A 20,098-nucleotide genomic window follows, 5' to 3' on the forward strand; every position below is an offset into this window, starting at 1 on the left:
CACCTTCCACTAGACCAGGCTACTGAAGGCCTCCTAAGTGTGAAAATGGATATTATGAGCCAGATGTCAGGTTGTGATGGAGGTGCAGGCATTTCTGAGAGGATGACTTCATTTCTGTGTGGTTGGGTAGTTGATGTCACTTTTCTGAAGTGTCAGGTGTCCCCAAGCAGCACTAGAGGCTGGGGCCAGAGTGGCTGAGAGCAGGCAGGAAGAGAGGGAGCTGGGGGTGCTGGGAGAGAGGAGCTGCAGAGGAGGCAGCAGTGCCCAGGTGGGCAGCAGAGCCAATGGCATCCTGGGCTGGCTCAGGAGCAGTGTGGGCAGCAGGACAAGGGAGGTTCTTGTGCCCCTGTGCTCAGCACTGCTCAGGCCACCCCTGGAGTGCTGTGTCCAGTTGTGGGCTCCTGAATTGCAGAGAGCTGTTGAGGTGCTGGAAGGTGTGGAGAGAAGGGCAGGAAGGCTGGGGAGGGGCCTGGAGCAGAGCCCTGTGAGGAGAGGCTGAGGGAGCTGGGGGTGTGCAGCCTGCAGCAGAGGAGGCTCAGGGCAGAGCTCATTGCTGCCTGCAGCTGCCTGCAGGGAGGCTGTAGCCAGGTGGGGTTGGGCTCTGCTGCCAGGCACCCAGCAACAGAAGAAGTGGACCCAGGCTCAAGCTGTGCCAGGGCAGGTCTAGGCTGGATGTTGTTAGGAAGTTCCTGGCAGAGAGAGTGATTGGCATTGGAATGGGCTGCCCAGGGAGGTGGTGGAGTGGCCGTGGCTGGAGGTGTTGCAGCCAAGCCTGGCTGGGGCACTTAGTGCCATGGTCTGGTTGGTTGGGCAGGGCTGGGTGCTAGGTTGGGCTGGCTGAGCTTGGAGCTCTCTTCCAACCTGCTTGATTCTATGATTCTAAGTTCACCCCAGGTTGCTTTTCCCCTGCCCATGTTCTTTCCTCTCTGTGGTTGGCAAAATGGCTGTTAGAAGGAGATCAGAAAGCAAGAGTTAATTCTGCTCTCCCTGTCCTGACACTGTCAGTGTTATGCTAAACATACTAAAAACTTATTTGTGAAGGAAATATTTTTATCACTGCACCTGCACATGTGTCTTGTCTCAGGGACAGACTTTTTGTATATAGGTTTGGGGATTTCTTTTTCCTTACAGATGGTTTTTAATTTCAGAGAATGCCTGGGGCTGGAAGGGGTCTCGAGAGCTCATCCAGTCCAACCCCCCTGCCACAGCAGAATCAATTAGGTGTCACTTAAGGCAGGTGTACACTCAGATCTGAAAATGGATTAATGCTCCCTTCCTGGAGGTGTTCAGAGCCAGGCTGGGTGAGACCTTGAGCAACCTGGGCTGGTGGAAGGTGTCATAGAAACATAGAATGTCAGGGGCTGGGAGGGACCTCGAAAGATCATCTGGTCCAGCCCCCCTGCTAAAGCAGGATCACCTAGAACACATCACACAGGAGCACATCCAGGCAGGTTTTGACTATCTCCAGAGAGGGAAACTCCACAACCCTCTTGGGCAGCTTGTTCCAGGATTCTGTCACCCTCACAGGGAAAAAATTCCTCCTTAATGTTTTCCTGGAACTTCCTTTGCCTCAGCTTCCACCATTGCCCCTTGTCCTGTCATCAGGCATCACTGGGAAGAGACTGGCACTCACCCTTGGCATATTTATAAGCATCAGTTTCCCCCACCCCACCCTTGCTGTTCCTGATGGGCAACGTGGCAGGGTTCAGAAATGGAAGGGTTGCTAAGCTCAAAGACTCAGTTTGCTGTTGCCCAGAGGTCAGAGCAGACACCCTGGGAACAAGTTCTGCAGGCACCTTTCTAGCTCTGATGACGAAGAGAACATCCTCTGGCAATCCTGGTCCAGCATCAGCATTCTCCAGCAGAGGAATTGATTCTGCTACCAAAAGCATCATTGGCCCAGCCTTTGTGTAAGGCATCTGTAGGAACTTGAGGGTTTGGGTGGTTTTTTTTGTGGTGGTAGTGATCTTGAAGCTGTGAGCTATTGAGGATTTGCTCTTGGAAACTCAGAGCTGCTCAGTAGGTGTTTGGTGGTCTCAAAGTCTCCAGATACCTGCCTTGTGCACTCTAGTAGCCTGTGTTTGTCTGCCTTGCACAAGGAAAGGCACATCAGCCTCCAGTGTGGACAAGAGAAAGTCCTCAGAGGCGAGAAGTACCCTAGGATATAAAAGGGATGCCAGATGGCTCTGGCACTTTGTGTTTTCAGTTCTTGAGACAGTCAAATCTGTGTGAGTGGTGGTTCAGAGGCCATGGTGTTTGGAATCACCTTTACTTGCTGTGATGATTGAACCAAGTTGTCCTAGGTTGTAATCTCAGGTACTTGTTGGCTTTCTTGCTTGTATCTGCCTGCTCATCTTGCTTCACTAAACACTTGAGGGAGGAGGAGTCTCTTGCTAAAAGAAGCAGCTGGTTTGGCTAGGCTGGAGGGAGGAACTCATTTGGTGTTTGAACTAAGTGGGGAGAGAAGAGAGAACTGAAAGGCTTCATCTTTATATGTGAGATCAGTCATACTGGGTCTGCTTTGGTGTTGCTTGTTTCCATCATACTCCTTTTCAAGTGATCCTTGTCTTGCAGGTTATGTGATCTGCTCTTTGTTCCTCTGGGCCAAGAGAAAGACATCTGAGATTCATCCAGCCATTTGTATAGCATGGCTTTATACTTCTGGCCACACATAATCTGCTTTGGTTACAAATGTGTTAGCTCTTCTGATGAATGTCTGGCTAAGTTCTTCACAGGGAGAGTGATTTCCCGTTGGAATGGGCAGCCTGGGGAGGTGGTGGAGTCACCATCCCTGGAGGTCTTCAAGCAAAGCCTGGATGAGGCACTTAGTGCCATGGTCTAGTTGACTGGATAGGGCTGGGTGCTAGGTTGGACTGGCTGATCTTGGAGGTCTCTTCCAACCTGGTTGATTCTATGATTCTAAGATCCAGTGCTTTCTGAGTTCTTGAAGTAATTTCTCTTCCCAGTATGCCATGGAAAGTTCTGTTAGCAGGTCTGCTTTCCCAAAAAGCAAACTCCAGTGGTCAGATATTCAACTTCTTGAAGAAGTAGTTCATGGCCAGACTATTGCTTGAAGTCACTTAGCTGATTTTAGGCACCTGGACTTAGAGTAATTAATTTCTGACCAATTACTTTAACCTTAAGCACAACAAATAACTTTCAGCCCCAACCAGCCCTGTGAAAACTTGCTAGGCTTGGGTGCAGTGACTCTATGAAAAGGGCTGATCTCCTCTGTTCTCAGTCTCCACTCCTATTGCATTCACTGCTGTCACTGTCATCTTAATTCAGGCTGCTATGTTGAGCCCTGCCACTTGCAGATGAGAGAATCCTTTCTCTGAAACACCTGAATGGCTTAGAGCTCTGGCAACAGATCTGTTTCTTGAGGGCTGCTTCTCAAATCCACTGGTTGTGTGCTGACAGCTGATGTGTGGATGACTTCTGTATACACATGGGGTGAGGTACTGGACTGTTGTCTTCATCAGATGTCTTTGGCACCCAATTAGCTTTGCATACTCTTGATCCCAGCAGTGCTTTTACAGACTTCTTGCCCACACAGAGTGGAACAGAGCAGAACAAAACTGTTGGCTGCTTCTCGCTGCAGTCATTTTTCACCTCGGGGTTCCAGTTGGTGCTTGTCACATTTGTTTGCTACAAGAAAGGGGATTCTGAGTAATTGGACTTCTTGCCAAGGTGTCAGAATATCCCTTCCTTTGTCTCAAGACTTCTTTTTTATTCCTTGAAATTCACAATAGCCTAAAAAAAAACCCCATTGAATAGGTCTTCAGTAATCACAGTTCACTCGGGAGGTATCGTAGAGTGATAGAATGGCTTAGGTTGGAAGGCACCTTAGAAATCATCTTCTCCAACCTCCCTGCCCATGGGCAGGAGGCCTCCCAGCCAGGCTCACCCCATGGGCAGGAGGCTTCTCAGCCAGGCTCACCCCATGGGCAGGGAAGCCTCTCAGCCAGGCTCACCCCATGGGCAGGGAGGCCTCCCAGCCAGGCTCACCCCATGGGCAGGGAGGCCTCCCAGCCAGGCTCACCCCATGGGCAGGGAGGCCTCCCAGCCAGGCTCACCCCATGGGCAGGGAAGCCTCCCAGCCAGGCTCACCCCATGGGCAGGGAAGCCTCCCAGCCAGGCTCACCCCATGGGCAGGGAGGCTTCTCAGCCAGGCTCACCCCATGGGCAGGGAGGCTTCTCAGCCAGGCTAATCAGCCTGGCCTTAAACAGCCCAATGGAGGAGGCATACACAACCTCCCTGGAGGAGGCACACACAACCTCCCTGGACAGCCCTGCTCCAGAGCAGAGCCCCAGCAGCCTCACACTGAGAGCTATGAGAATGTTAAATAACCAAACCTGTTTAAAAAAGGTGAAAAATTGTTTTGGCTCTGACTCTTACCAAGTGGCTTAGTGTTTGCTCACTGGACAGCCTGTTCCTTTGCAGCTGCAGTAAAGCTTACACAAAATAGGTAGTTCAAATAGGGAAAATAAACAGGTTTTCAAGATGGAAAATAACCTCCAAGCCTCTACACCAGGTTTATGAAGATGTGTTTCTGAGATCTGTATGGCTGGAGTTGTTCTGCAGTGTTTCAGCTCTTTGCAGATCACTCTCCTAACGTGGGAAGAAAAATTCACAGCCTCTTTTGTCTTTTTCTTCCAATTAGCAGGTTGTCCTTCTGCTCTGGGGAATGGTTAGTTGCTTTAAAGGAACTACCACAATAAGCATGAAGTAGTTCCTTGGGTGGGCAGAGGCCAATGGGATGAGATTGAGCAAGGCCAAGTGCAGGGTTCTGCACTTGGGCCACAATAAACCCAAACACTGCTGCAGGCTGGGGACAAAGTGGCTGAGAGCAGCCAGGCAGAGAGGGAGCTGGGAGTGTGGTGGTAGATAGCTGAAGAGGAGGCAGCAGTGCCCAGGTGGGCAGCAGAGCCAATGGCATCCTGGGCTGGCTCAGGAGCAGTGTGGGCAGCAGGACAAGGGAGGTTCTTGTGCCCCTGTGCTCAGCACTGCTCAGGCCAGCCCTGGAGTGCTGTGTCCAGTTGTGGGCTCCTGAATTGCAGAGAGCTGTTGAGGTGCTGGCAGGTGTGGAGAGAAGGGCAGCAAGGCTGGGGAGGGGCCTGGAGCAGAGCCCTGTGAGGAGAGGCTGAGGGAGCTGGGGGTGTGCAGCCTGCAGCAGAGGAGGCTCAGGGCAGAGCTCATTGCTGCCTGCAGCTGCCTGCAGGGAGGCTGTAGCCAGGTGGGGTTGGGCTCTGCTGCCAGGCAGCCAGCAGCAGAAGAAGGAGACACAGCCTGGAGCTGTGGCAGGGCAGGTCTAGGCTGGATGTTGTTAGGAAGCTCCTGGCAGAGAGAGTGATTGGCATTGGAATGGGCTGCCCAGGGAGGTGGTGGAGTGGCCGTGGCTGGAGGTGTTGCAGCCAAGCCTGGCTGGGGCACTTAGTGCCATGGTCTGGTTGGTTGGGCAGGGCTGGGTGCTAGGTTGGGCTGGCTGAGCTTGGAGCTGTCTTCCAGCCTGGTTGATTGTGTGAGTTACTGACAGACTGAGCTGTGTGCAGTGTTAGCTGGGGTGAAGGACAGTGGGGTCAGTGGGCTCTAAGCTCATAACTACAAATACCTTTCTGCATGTTTCCCTAGAAGAACAAAATGGTGATGAAATTGACTCCAAAATAACTTCCTCCAGTAGCTTTGGAATTCCTCTTGAACCAATTAGCCACTTTGCTGTCCTCCCCCAGCAGGGTTTGAGAGGAAGGGCTGCAGGCTCAGAGCACTTGAAGCATTTCTTGGCTACCTCCTCTAGTCTAAGCCATTTGTCACTTGGCTCTTCTCAGCCTCTGTGAGGCCAAGCTACTGCAGAGCAGTGGAAAAGGCTCAGAGGATGCATGTGTAGCAGTCTGCAGCTACTTGGACTGCTGAGTCTTTTTGGTCTTAACAGGCACAAGTGATGCTGCCTCTGTTTCAGGAAAGGCTGTGCAAGGTTGAGTAACTCATCAGGTTTTGCTATGCCTTCCATGCTTTAAAGTGTTGCAGACACTAGATCCAGGAGGCTGATGCTGCAGTGTGGTTTCCCAAGTGTACTTAAAATTCCTTTTGCATCTTGTTGGAAGACAGCACTGCCTTGCCAGTCATCTCCAGGGGCAAGAGCTGCTATGGATCTAGTTTTGAGCTATTTAGAAACATAGAATCAGTCAGGGATGGAAGGGACCACAAGGAGCAGCCAGTTCCAACCCCCCTGCCATGCCCAGGGACACCCTACCCTAGAGCAGGCTGCACACAGCCTCAGCCAGCCTGGCCTCAAACACCTCCAGCCATGGGGCCTCAACCACCTCCCTGGGCAACCCCTGCCAGCCTCTCACCACTCTCCTGCTCAACAACTTCCTCCTCACCTCCAGCCTCACTCTCCCCACCTTCACCTTTGCTCCATTTCCCCCACTCCTGCCACTCCCTTACAGCCTCAGAAGTCCCTCCCCAACCTTTTTGTAGCCAGCTGCAGATGCTGGAAGGCCACAAGAAGGTCTCCTGGGAGCCTCCTCTGCTCCAGCCTGCACAGCCCCAACTCTTTCAGGCTGTGCTCACAGCAGAGCTGCTGCAGCCTCTGAGCATCCTCCTGGCCCTGCTCTGGACACTCTCCAGCATCTCCACAGCCCTCTTGTCCCAGGGGCTCCAGAGCTGGATGCAGGACTCCAGGTGGGGTCTCAGCAGAGCAGAGCAGAGCAGAGGGGGAGAATCCCCTCCCTGGCCCTGCTGGCCACACTGCTGCTGCTGCAGCCCAGGCTCTGCTTGGCTTTCTGGGCTGCAAGTGCACACTGCTGGCTCCTGTGGAGCTTCTCCTCCAGCAGCACCCCCAAGTGCCTCTGCTCAGGGCTGCTCTGCAGCCAGTCCCTGCCCAGCCTGGAGTTGTGCTTGGCATTGCCCTGACCCATCTGCAGGACCTTGCCCTTGGACTTGAACCTCCTGAGCTTGGCTTGTGCCCACCTCTGCAGCCTGTGCAGATCCCTCTGGATGGCGTCGAGGTTCTTTGAGTTACTGTCAGTGAGGACCTCTAACTGTTCTCTGTGGTTCTTTTGTGTTACCAGATTACTGGCTGTAGTATAATACAACTCTGGGTCAAGTCAGTTTTTACCTTTATGCCTTTTACAGGACTTTTTTAGGAGGCAAAAAGAGTTTGTGTAGTTCTCATTAGTAATTAAAGTGCATGAAATAAGGCTGAGGGAGCTGGATTGTTTAGCCTGGAGAAGAGGAGGCTCAGGGCAGAGCTCATTGCTGCCTGCAGCTGCCTGCAGGGAGGCTGTAGCCAGGTGGGGTTGGGCTCTGCTGCCAGGCAGCCAGCACCAGAAGAAGGGGACACAGCCTGAAGCTGTGCTAGGGGAGGTCTAGGCTGGATGTGAGGAGGGAGTTCCTGGCAGAGAGAGTGATTGGCATTGGAATGGGCTGCCCAGGGAGGTGGTGGAGTGGCTGTGGCTGGAGGTGTTGCAGCCGAGCCTGGCTGGGGCACTGAGTGCCATGGTCTGGTTGGTTGGGCAGGGCTGGGTGCTAGGTTGGGCTGGCTGAGCTTGGAGGTCTCTTCCAACCTGCTTCATTCTATGGCTTTAAATATGTGTGCCTACAGATGGGACCTGTGATGAGTGTGACATGAAACTACACCAGGTTTAGAGCATAGCAATGGCCAAGCTGCAGCCCATCAGCTGATTGTGGTAACTAAATGGTGCACAGAAACCTTCCTAGAACTTAGACAAAGTAGTGAGGTTGAATTTGAATTCATCTGCAGCTGTTGTGGGGAAATACAACGTGCAGGAGTAACACTTCTGAATCAATCAAAGTGTGAAAGACTGAGAAAACATCAAGATTTAGAGTCAGGGATTGTTAAGCCTCTTAAGCAGTGTCCTAAGTGGCCAGATGAGAGGGCAGAATGTTGGGTAAGCAGGTTCATGAAAGGAAATGCAGTGATTATTGACTAAAAGCTTGGTTTTTAAAAGCTGGTGAGTTAATTTGCTTCTTTCTCTTTCTCTTTAAAGCATGTATAGAAAATATGATTCGACCAGAATAAAAGCAGAGGAAGAAGTCTTTTCAAGTAAGAGATGCTTAGAATGGTTCTATGAATATGCAGGTAAGGGTGAAATGCCAAACTCCTTGCTCTGATCATTTACATTGCAATATAACAGCTGGGTTAACTGAGCTTTCCCAAGGCTGAATGGGACACTTGTGTTTTGTTAAAGAGGCTTTTCTTACTGGTCTGTGTAGCATGAAGTTGAAAAGTTCAAGGGGCACTTTTGGCTCTGCCCTGTCTTCTGTTAAAAGAAGACAGTGTATGGCAAATTGTTCTGGAACATGTTAGGTTTGCTATTAAAATCTGTAGTTAAAGCCAGAAAGGTAACAACATGTAGAGTAGGAGTGATCTGCCATGGTAAGGCTGAGTAGCACAGACTGATCTGTCTGCAGTAAAAAGGTGGGGGAGGTGGTGACATCTGTTTTGTTACTGGAAGAGTTTGGGCTGTGCAGGCTGGAGCAGATGAGGCTCCCAAGTGACCTTCCAGGATCTGAAAGGGGACAACAGAAAGGCTGGGGAGAGACTTCTTAGGTTGTCAGGGAGTGGCAGGAGTGGGGGAATGGAGCAAAGCTGGAGGTGGATAGATTCAGAGTAGAGGTGAGGAGGAAGTTGTTGAGCAGGAGAGTGGTGAGAGGCTGGCAGGGGTTGCCCAGGGAGGTGGTTGAGGCCCCATGGCTGGAGGTGTTTGAGGCCAGGCTGGCTGAGGCTGTGTGCAGCCTGCTCTAGGGTAGGGTGTCCCTGGGCATGGCAGGGGGGTTGGAACTGGCTGCTCCTTGTGGTCCCTTCCAACCCTGATTAATTCTACTGCTGAATCTTTCTTATGGTTTCAAACAAAATTGTCAATACATGCAAATATCCTGTACCAGTCTTGTCTTGATCTAGTTTTCCATCACAAGATAGACTGAATTGTTTGGTCTTGCCCTTATGTGTGAGAACTGGCTGTAAGCATCACCTCTAGGATCATTAGTTACAGTTTGTGGCCACCAAAGATGATCCTTTAGTAGTTGGTCATGGCATTAATATTTTTTTAAGACCTGGTGTTCTGAAGGGGAGGACATGAAGTAGAATCATAGAACCAAGCAGGTTGGAAGAGAGCTCCAAGCTCAGCCAGTCCAACCTAGCACCCAGCCCTGCCCAACCAACCAGACCATGGCACTAAGTGCCCCAGCCAGGCTTGGCTTCAACACCTCCAGCCACAAAGACTCCACCACCTCCCTGGGCAGCCCATTCCAATGCCAATCACTCTCTCTGCCAGGAACTTCCTAACAACATCCAGCCTAGACCTGCCCTGGCACAGCTTGAGGCTGTGTCCCCTTGTTCTGTCCCTGGGTGCCTGGCAGCAGAGCCCAACCCCACCTGGCTACAGCCTCCCTGCAGGCAGCTGCAGGCAGCAATGAGCTGTGCCCTGAGCCTCCTCTGCTGCAGGCTGCACACCCCCAGCTCCCTCAGCCTCTCCTTACAGAGTTTGTGTTCCAGGCACATGTGCAAGTATGGTTCAAAATAGTCCAGATACTTAAGATGTACTTAAAGGAGAATTTCACAAGCACACTTTTGTCATGCCTGTGTAATGTTTTCAAACAGCTCTGTCCCTGGAGGTGTTAAAGGCCAGGCTGGATGAGGCTGTGGGTGGTCTGATCTAGGATAGGCCATGGCAGGGGGGTTGGAACTGGCTGATCCTTGTGGTCCCTTCCAACCCTGCCTGTTTCTATGATTTGAGAAGTTACAAATATGTTGATTTTAACAGCAGTGCATTTAATAATATCTATGTTTTGAGTTTTTTTTTTCCTGTTAAGCTGTAACTTGTGTTGTCCTTCTCTCTGCAGTTACTAAAATGCAGCTACTGTGTGGCCACAGACTAGCAAGGAGCAGGGGATTTTCATTTCAGGCTCTTTTGTAGATAACATTACATAAAGAGAAGAAGGAATTGGGGTTCTGGGGGTGAAAATGTGTTGTGTATAGCTGTGCACCACATTGTTCTGTGGTAGGATATTGTGGTGATAGGAGAGATTCAATCCAAAGCAACAATATTCAGTGCCCATCATCCCTTTGTTTCATGTGCATGTTCTAATAGTTTTAAGTGCATTCTTAATCTTCTGATTTTGATTCTTCCAATATTAAGTAAATAGGTAGAATTAAAGATGTTCTTCAGCATGAGAGTGGTGAGAGTCTGGAATGGGTTGCCCAGGGAAGTGGTGGAAGCCTCATCCCTGGATGTGTTTAAGGCCAGGCTGGATGAGGCTTTGGCCAGCCTGATCTAGTGTGAAGTGTCCCTGCCCATGGCAGGGGGATTGGAACTGGCTGCTCCTTGTGGTCCCTTCCAAGCCTGACTGATTCTGTGATACTGTTAGGCACAAAAGAAAAGTAGGTTTGCAGGTTTTATGTCTCTGTTTCCAAAGGCAAGAGAGAGATTGAAGTGTACCCAAATCTGCTAACGTGTAAACAAACCAAAACACCTCTAACAGTACAGGATTGTACTGAATGATTGCATTTCTCTCATGCTCTAAAGGTCAGGCTTGACGTTTTTGCAAGTCATTAAAATGCCTTTTGTTTGCAGGCACTGATGACATTGTAGGGCCAGAAGGCATGGAGAAATTTTGTGAAGACATTGGAGTTGAACCTGAAAATGTAAGTCCATTCAAAAAGGTGCCCAGGGAGGTGGTGGAGTTGCCATCCCTGGAGGTGCTCAAGCAAAGACTGCATGAGGCACTCAGTGCCATGGTCTAGTTGACTGGATAGGGCTGGGTGCTAGGTTGGACTGGCTGAGCTTGGAGGTCTTTTCCAACCTGCTTGATTCTGTGATTCTATGAACATCCCATATGTACAAGCAGAGCCTTTCTGACCTGCTGAGCAGTGGGTGTGGGAATGAGTGTGGATTTTTGTCAGTTCTCTTCAGCCTTCACTTTCTCTTTTCTCTTTAAAACAGGTAGTTATGCTTGTACTAGCATGGAAGTTGGATGCACAGAACATGGGCTACTTTACATTACAGGAATGGTTGAAAGGAATGACATCACTACAGTAAGTGCTTTAACTTGATTAGAGTAAACTCAGTTTTGCAGGAAATAAACCTCACTCTTGTTTTAACTCAGAAGACCTAAAGCAGAGAGCACATCATACAGTTTTTGGTCCTATTCATGGTGTTGTGGAAACTCAAAGCCTGAAACCTGACAGCTGCATGTTTGAATACAGTTGGATTAAAATGTCTACAGTCTCAAGAAAGCAGAAATGGGATGAGGTTTAGCTTTATCTCTGTGGCTTGGACTTGGCTGTTAAATACTGGCAGGTTGCTAATTTAAAATGCTGGATAATAAACCCCTGTATTGTCATGCTCTTAAGGTTGCTTTCTCCAGTATTATGGCATAATTAACATCCAGTGCAGTTGAATAACCATGTGTTTCATGAAGGGCAGGACAAAGGACTGTGCTGTGGCTTGGATTCCAGAACAGCAACACTAAAACTCTGCAGGAGATTCCAGAGTTGAACCAAAACTCCAGGAGCACTTTTTTCCCCTGCTATGGTTTGTGGTTTGTTTGCCACATCTAGACAAAGCTCTTAGTTTAATCTACAGCATTTCTACAGAGCTGAACAAATACTTCTCTTGAGTACCAGTGTCAGATGTTGCTGCTTTACCTCAATCCATTCTGCACTGTGGGTTTGATCAAGGCATTTTGTGCAGACAAACTCTTCTTGGTGCAGAGTGATGCGTTTTGGGCGTCCTGCTGGCACCACATGAAGGATTCCTTTCTGAGACCTCTGTGTGAGATGGCAGACTCTAAATTCACTTTGTGCTTTTCTTGTAGATGTGATACTACAGAAAAACTGAGGAATTCTCTGGATTACTTGAGATCTCTATTAAATGAGCCTACCAATTTTAAACTTATTTATAGATATGCATTTGACTTTGCACGGGTGAGTACAGCGCAAGAATGGCACCTCAAGTTAAAGCTCTCTTTTCATGATGGTTAACTGAAAGCCTGCTTTGTGGGTATGTTTGTCATGAGGTGTGCCTTGGGATTGCTTCTAATAAATGGAATTATAGGTATTGTGAAAGTAGTACATGCAAGATACCAGAATTGGGAAGGCAGAGTAGGTGAGATGCCTGAGGTTCAGGTGTTTTGGTATGTTTTGTTACAGGCTGGATGGGTGGGCAGAGGCCAATGGGTTGAGACTGAGCAAGGCCAAGTGCAGGGTTCTACACTTTGGCCACAACAACCCCAAGCAGCACTAGAGGCTGGGGCCAGAGTGGCTGAGAGCAGGCAGGCAGAGAGGGAGCTGGGGGTGCTGGCAGAGAGGAGCTGAAGAGGAGGCAGCAGTGCCCAGGTGGGCAGCAGAGCCAATGGCATCCTGGGCTGGCTCAGGAGCAGTGTGGGCAGCAGGACAAGGGTGGTTCTTTTGCCCCTGTGCTCAGCACTGCTCAGGCCAGCCCTGGAGTGCTGTGTCCAGTTGTGGGCTCCTGAATTGCAGAGAGCTGTTGAGGTGCTGGAAGGTGTGGAGAGAAGGGCAGCAAGGCTGGGGAGGGTCCTGGAGCACAGCCCTGTGAGGAGAGGCTGAGGGAGCTGGGGGTGTGCAGCCTGCAGCAGAGGAGGCTCAGGGCAGAGCTCATTGCTGCCTGCAGGGAGGCTGTAGCCAGGTGGGGTTGGGCTCTGCTGCCAGGCAGCCAACAACAGAAGAGGGGACAGAGTCTGAAGCTGTGGCAGGGCAGGTCTAGGCTGGATGTTGTTAGGAAGTTCCTGGCAGAGAGAGTGATTGGCATTGGAATGGGCTGCCCAGGGAGGTGGTGGAGTGGCCGTGGCTGGAGGTGTTGCAGCCAAGCCTGGCTGGGGCACTTAGTGCCATGGTCTGGTTGGTTGGGCAGGGCTGGGTGCTAGGTTGGGCTGGCTGAGCTTGGAGCTCTCTTCCAACCTGCTTGGTTCTATGAATACTGGCAAAGTTTGGTATTTCTCTAGATGTGCCAGACGAATCTGGGCATAAATTTACTAGGAATAATTGAAGTGATTGATTCAAAACAAAAGCTGATGGAACACTTCTGGGGTTTGAGTCAGAAGACTGAATTGATTCAGGTTTTGATTTGGAGACCTGGAGCTGTTCAGTCTGGAGAGGAGAGGGCTGAGAGGAGATCTGATCAATGTCTATCGGTATTTGAGGGGTGAGTGTCAAGATGAAGGTGCCAGGCTCTAGTTGGTGGTGCCCAGTGATAGGACAAGGAACAGTGGGTCCAAACTAGAACACAGGAGGTTCCACCTCAACATGAGGAGACACTTCTTTGTGGTGAGAGTGGTGGAGCACTGTAACAGCCTACCTAGAAAGGTTGTGGAGTCTCTTTCTCTAGAGGCTTTCAAAACCCACCTGGATGCATTCCTGTCCAGCCTGCCTTAGGTGATCCTGCTTTGGTAGGGAGATTGGGCTGGATGATCTCTGGAGGTACCTTCCAGAGTAGTAGTTTAATTTCCATCCTAAGGGTAATCATTTCAGAGACATGCTCCATGGCAAGACACACTTGTCTAAACTTGTGAGGTTGTAAAATAAGATGTTTTGGAAAGAATCTGTTGTGATTTGATACTGAGAATCAGCTTGTCAGCACCAAGAAGCATCACTGAGGTGTTATGCAGAGTGTGTGATTGAAACCCACCTGGATTTGAGGAAATAACTTAAGCTACCATATGCTGGTATTAAACCCAAACACTTCCCTCCCTCTCTGCTTGCCATTGGTGTTGCCAGGTTTGAGAATGTAGAGGTGTGTGTATTTGATGGCTTCAGAAAGTCTTTAATCTGAACTACTTGGGTTCTAGAATCTCAGAGTGTCATCAGTGTGAGTCAGATACTGAAATGCATCTGAATTTGTTGGTGTTTTCCACTGCATCCAAACCCAAGAGTGCAGGTACTTGGAATGTATGGTAGAACTCAGCTGGGACATCTCTTGTGGCAGATGTGCAGTTAGGCAGCTGGAGGTGGGTGTAGAGGGCTTATCTGAACACCTTGCTCTGAGTAATAGAGCAGGAGTATGCAGAGACTTGGTGTAAGGCCTGTTGAAACAGCACGGCCAGAGGGAAGGCAGCAGAGCCTGATCTCACTAGCACTGGAGTGTGGGGGAAGAATTTAGGGGATAAACAGTATGAAAAATAAGGTGTATTCTGCAGCTGGATGATTGCTGCTTAAGGGCATTGGTGACAGAGGTGTAAATGGGCTTTAGAAAGAGGATTAGTTGTTAGAGCTGATGTTGGAAACGAGTGAGAGAATTCAATCATGCCTTTGCAGGTTTGTTTTCCAGCTTCACTGCTGATTGAAAAGCTTTATTCACCCTGGGATTTACCTTATTTCTCCACATCTGATTGAGTGAAGTCCCTCTTGGAGTTAGTGACCAGAATATAAACCAACTTGAGATGTTTTCAGAGTTGCTGGCCTCTCCCCACTTCCCTTCCAGAGCAGACCTGCAATCAGTTCTCTCCAAGCAGTTTTAGGATTGAGGTGTATGAGCTGGGTTTCCAGAAGGGAGGATTTGTGTCTAAGCAACTCAGTTGTCTCACAACTAGGATCTTGCTCTACCACATCCTTCTTAAATGACAGAAGAGAGTTCAGATATGTTTTTTGTGATGGTTTGGGTGTTACCTGCCTCCCCCCACTTAAGAAAATCACCCAGACTAGACTCAGCCAAACTGGAAGCTAGAATGAAGCTTCATATTCACAGCTTAGCACAAGATACAAGCAGGTAGTTACAATATCTACAGCTAGATACAGAAACAGACAAGTTAAAAAGTAATACAGAAGCACAGCAGCCCTCCCAGAAACCAGAGTCCCCAGGAGGGGCTCCCAACCACCCTTCCACCTCCTTTCCACCTCTCTACCTTATCCCAGACTTTGCCTTGCATTCCAGGTGAGTTTGGAGAATCAGCCAGGGGGGTTAGGAAGCACAGACAGCAAGTTAGAGAGAGAGGGGAGGCAACCAAAGCCAGAGAGCAACTCTTATCTATGTTTGTGTTCTTGTTTTTGTACATCTCAGCAAGCCTATGAGTGAAGCAGACATCACCACTGTTTCCTTTTCACAGCCTATCATTCCTCTCACTAAAACATCCCAGCTAGGCTCAAACTAGCACAGTGCTGAGCTTCTTTGTACTAAGAAGAGGAGATGTGTGCTCTTTGATAGATCCAGCTGCACTTGTAGAGGGGAGGCAGGGCTCAGCTCCCTTTGCCTTGTTCTGTGAAGCATTCCCTGTGTCCTGGATATCCCTGGAGTTTCTTAAATTGGGCTGCAGTCAGAAATTAGGAGTACATAGAGCTCATGTGGAACTTCAGTTTCTCATGGCTGAACTTTTGAATCTGTAGCTTGAGTCTGAACCCAAGGCATAAAAGGTTGAGGTGTCAACATGTTATCTGTCACCATGATTTAAGTTCAGGGCCACAATGGAGATGGATAAAATACTTGACATAACAAAAGGAGGTCTTACATGTACACAGGCTACTTCTGAGATGTGCAGAGACTGTTACCAGGTAGATGAATTTCTAATGTCCTGAGTCTGCTGGCTACAGATGATGCTTTTGCCTAGCAAAACAAATACCAGCTTAAACAAATCATCCCTAAGCCTTCATGTGCTACAGCTACGTTGAACTGAAAGTGGGCTTCAGTTCTGAGGGGGAAGGTTGCATGAGTACTGCATCCAGTTCTGGAGTCTCTCTTACAAGAGGGATATGGATGTGCTGGAATATGTCCAGAGAAGGGCCATGAGGATGAGCAGAGGGCTGGAACTGCTCTGCTGTGAGGAGAGACTGAGGCAGTTGGGGTTGTTCATTCTGGAGAGGAGAAGGCTCTCAGGTGACCTTCTCGTGGACTTTCAGTATCTGAAGGGGGCTACAAGAGAGCTGAGGAGGGACTTTTTGGGCTGTCAGGTAGTGTTAGGTCTGGGGGGATGTAACCAAGCTAGAAATGGGGAGATTAGAATGTTAGAAAGAAGTTGTTCAGCATGAGGGTGGTGAGAGCCTGGAAGGGCTTGCCCAGGGAGGTGGTGGAAGCCTCATCCCTGGAGGTGTTTAAGGCCAGGCTGGCTGAGACTCTGGCCAACCTGATGTAGTGTGAGGTGTCCCTGCCTGTGGCAGGGGAGTTGAAACTGGCTGCTCCTTGTGGTCCCTTCCAACCCTGACTGATTCTATCATTCTGTGCTGTACTGTGTTGTGTTGCTTCAGCTCACTTGGTAACTAGTCTAATCTGAACATCATACAATCAGCACAAGTAGCAAAGAACCTCCTTGGCTCACTCAGTGCTCCTTGACTACACACTAATGGTTTATTTCTTGTAGCAGTACCACAGGCAATGTGTGGCTGTGCAGAGGCACCCAGGCAAACCTGGCTGTTGTTCTAGTGGCTTCCTAGAAAGGTCTGAAGTCACAAAGAGCAGCATCTGCCTCGTCTGCAAGAGCACTAAGCCTGCACAGAGCAGCAGCATCTGCTTCATCTGCAAGAGCACTAAGCCTGCACAGAGCAGCAGCATCTGCTTCATCTGCAAGAGCACTAAACCTGCACAGAGCAGCATCTCTCTCTAGCAAACCTTTAGCTGTGAGGAAAGAAATGTTACAGGAGGTTGCCTTTTGTTTAAACTCCCCTGCTAGCTGCTGTTACTTCTTTGTTTTCTGTGTGGGTGAGCTGTGGTAGAGGCAGAGAGGGAAGTGGAGAAATCCTGACCTTGTTCTCTCTTGTTCCTTTCTGACCTTCTCTCCCACAGGAAAAGGATCAACGCAGCCTAGATATCAACACTGCCAAGTGTATGTTGGGCCTTCTTTTAGGAAAAACATGGTCCCTTTTCCCAGTCTTTCATCAGTTTCTAGAGGTAGGAACTTTTACACTTTGGGATCTGTCTTCTCTTCATAATTCAGAGGTAGAATGAACAGCTAAAGTGGTGGGTTTTCGTGTTCTAGTGCAGAATACACAACCCCCCAAAGCAACACTTGTGCCTGTTCATCTTTGCTTTGCTCCTTGTCCCCATGTGATTAAGGTTGCCCAAAGAGGCTGTGGCTGCCTTCTTCCTGGGGGATGTTGAAGGTTGGATGAGACCTTTAGCAGCCAAGTCTGGCTGAGAAGCAGCCCTGCCTATGGTGGGGGAGGTTGGAGTAGATGATCTCTGTGGTACTTTCCAACCTGGGCCCATTGTGTTTTCTAGTGGGAGGTGTCCCTGCTTATGCTGGGGGGTTGGAACTAGATGATCTTCCAGGTCCTTTCCAACCTAAACCATTTCATGAAGGCTTATATAATGCAGGACCAAGTATAGATCTCTGGGCAACCTGGTCTGGTTGAGGGTGCCCCTGCTTACTGCAGGGTGAGCTGGACTGGATGACCTTTGGAGTTCCCTTCCAACCCAGACTCTTCTATGATTCTATGACTAATACAACCCAGAACATACTTAGATAATTTCAGTGATCTCCTCCCTCTCCCACACCATGTTTCTTAGGAAGTCTGCTAGTAAGACCCCATGAGTGTGTTTTAAACATGCAGGGGGAGCAGACAGTGTTTGTCCATTCAAGAGGTCTCAATCAAAACCCTGAATTAGTCAACACTAGTTTGACTTCTTAGTGGTTTCTTTAATCTTGTGTAGCTTTAGGGGGCATACAGGGAACCCTTGTGATGATGAGTTACTGTGGTTAAGTTCTCTGTCTGACTCTTCTGGAGAAAGCTAGGGAGGGACTTTTGAGGCTGTCAGGGAGGGACTTTTGAGGCTGTCAGGCTGATAGGAATGGAACCAAGCTAGAAATGGGGAGATTCAGCCTGGAGGTTAGGATGAAGTTTTTCAGCATGAGCGTGGTGAGAGCCTGGAAGGGATTGCCCAGGGAGGTGGTGGAAGCCTCATCCCTGGAGGTGTTTAAGGCCAGGCTGGATGAGTCTCTGGACATCCTGGTGTAGTGTGAAGTGTCCTTGTCCGTGGCAGGGGAGTTGGAACTGGCTGATCCTTGTGGTCCCTTCCAACTCTGCCTGATTCTCTGCTATTGGTTCTAGGGTTGAAAAGACAAGTGAGTAACCTGTCTTCCTTGCCTTAAGCAGCAATCCAAATACAAAGTTATCAACAAGGACCAATGGTGCAACGTGCTTGAATTCAGCAGAACAATTAACCTCGACCTCAGCAACTATGATGAAGACGGAGCCTGTAAGTACTGCCCTCTGTGGGTGCCCTGAAATCATTTCTTTCTCTCAGCTGAATTAATTTGCTGTCCTCTTTACCACTTGTTTTGTAAACTGCAGTTATTTGCTCTCTCTACAGGGCCAGTGTTGTTGGATGAGTTTGTGGAATGGTATAAAGGCAAGCAGATGACATAGGAGTTGTAACTATGCACAGCCACTCAAGAGTCACTGTTACCACAGTTAATGTCAACCATTAGCCATAAAACTGCTCCTCGTATCAAAGTGCATGCTGCTTTTTTTTCTTGCACTGCCTCCCCCCGACCCCTGCAGAGGTGGGAGGACTTTAGATGTTCGCTCTTTAACAAAGCCTAGCTCTGCCTTGCTGTGTAGCATTGTTCTCTTTGAAAGGCTGCTTTGCATTTTGTATTTACACTACCGATGGGTGAACTCGCCAGCGTCTTCACTGTGATGATGTGTATATTGCTGTCTAAATTTTGTATATGTGTATAAAAAAAACCTACAGCAACAACCCAAACCAAGCTTCACCTAGGGATAATTTCTGCAGAAATGTGTTGTATAAAAAAAAAAAAACAAACCCCACAAGAAGAGGTAATTTTGTGGCATATTTCTAAGTCCTCACTTGAGATCTTTGTTTGAGATTTGAGTTGCTTTCGTTTCGTTGGGTTTTGTTTTCTTTCTTGTTTCTTTTTAGTCTCAAATGTAGCATTTGGGAACAATGGGAAGGAGCAGGCTGCTTTGGACAGAGCTTATGTGAAGAACAAGTCAGTTTCCACGTTGCTGTTGGAGATGTCAGTTTGTGAGGGGAGAAGACAATGCTGTGACTTTTCTTTTTCTTTCTGGTTTTTCTTTTCATTTCCTTCACCAGAACTCACCAAACCTGACCTATTGCTTGATAGGAATGGAAGAGTGGTGTCTTAAAACCCCAAGAAATATATATATATATACATATAAATATGTAATAGTTGTACATGCCACAGATTGTTTGAAGAGGAGGAGATTAAAAACCCAACCAAGTGCTGACTTTTTAATGTTCAAACTGCAGTAAGTCGTTACAGGTACAAATGAACAAATTAAAATACCTTTTGAAAATGGGCTTTAGACTTTCTTAAATTGCCTTTGGCAATTGTCCTCTTTAATATTTGGTGTACCAAAAGTGTCTGCTCTGCCTTGTGATCCAGTGGGATGGAAAGCTCTAGCTAAAAATCAGTGGTTTGGGGGATAAAATCTGCACATAGGTAACAGAATTTTGGGAGGTTGGGTTGGAATTTTGGTTGTTTGACTTTAGCCTTTCCCAGAGTTTCTAACTTTTGTGTTTCTAAGGCGTTAAGAAGACAATAGAGTAGTCAAAACATTTCTTTTCATGCCAGGGATTGGAATTTCCAAGCAGAATGCCCATTGCAGGCAATGGGCACATTAAACATCCCCAGCATTAAATGCCAGGACTTCAGAATCATAGAATCAGCCTGGTTGATTTAGTGGGGACCACTGCCTGTTGCACTCCTTTCTTTATCAGTTCTAATGATTGTTTTGGGGGAAAAGGAGTGAATGCTGTGATGTTTTAGCACTGTGAGTTTTGACTTTGCCTTACCCTTTGTTACTGGGCAATGTTAGTGTTGATTTTCATGTATAGGTCCTTGAAGTATCGAGTGCTGTTAAACCCTGATCCCTAAGGGTTTGTTAAAATGGTCCATCTGGATTCACAGAGCATTCAACAGCAGAGAAGGACAAAGAGCAGCATTAATTCTCTGTGGAAATATGCTACAAGGCATTAGCAACTTGAGGTATTTCTCTAGACTGCAAGCCTGGGGGATGGGGCTGGGGGGGATTTGGAGGTAGAATATGCAGTTTTCAGCTGTGCTGAAGCTCCTATCAGGTAGTCTACAACTACCTGAAGGGAGGCTGTAGCCAGGTGGGGTTGGGCTCTGCTGCCAGGCAGCCAG

At 48.6% G+C, this 20,098-nt stretch overlaps 1 protein-coding gene across 7 annotated transcripts in view; it reads left to right on the forward strand.

The window, feature by feature from the left end:
• Nucleotides 1-19,250, forward strand: part of DCUN1D4 (defective in cullin neddylation 1 domain containing 4) — a 55,007-nt gene extending 35,757 nt beyond the window's left edge. For all 7 annotated transcript variants that reach the window (XM_064149261.1, XM_064149258.1, XM_064149262.1 and 4 more), the window contains 7 exons: nt 8,011-8,102; nt 10,597-10,667; nt 10,966-11,057; nt 11,840-11,948; nt 16,750-16,854; nt 18,060-18,162; nt 18,277-19,250. In XM_064149261.1, the coding sequence (XP_064005331.1) occupies nt 8,012-8,102; nt 10,597-10,667; nt 10,966-11,057; nt 11,840-11,948; nt 16,750-16,854; nt 18,060-18,162; nt 18,277-18,332 (627 nt within the window). In that variant the 5' untranslated portion in view covers nt 8,011 and the 3' untranslated portion in view covers nt 18,333-19,250. The remainder of the gene's footprint in view (nt 1-8,010; nt 8,103-10,596; nt 10,668-10,965; nt 11,058-11,839; nt 11,949-16,749; nt 16,855-18,059; nt 18,163-18,276) is intronic.
• Nucleotides 19,251-20,098: the final 848 nt, after the last annotated feature.

Source organism: Pogoniulus pusillus, chromosome 9 (assembly GCF_015220805.1).
Source record: "Pogoniulus pusillus isolate bPogPus1 chromosome 9, bPogPus1.pri, whole genome shotgun sequence".
NCBI lineage: Eukaryota > Metazoa > Chordata > Aves > Piciformes > Lybiidae > Pogoniulus > Pogoniulus pusillus.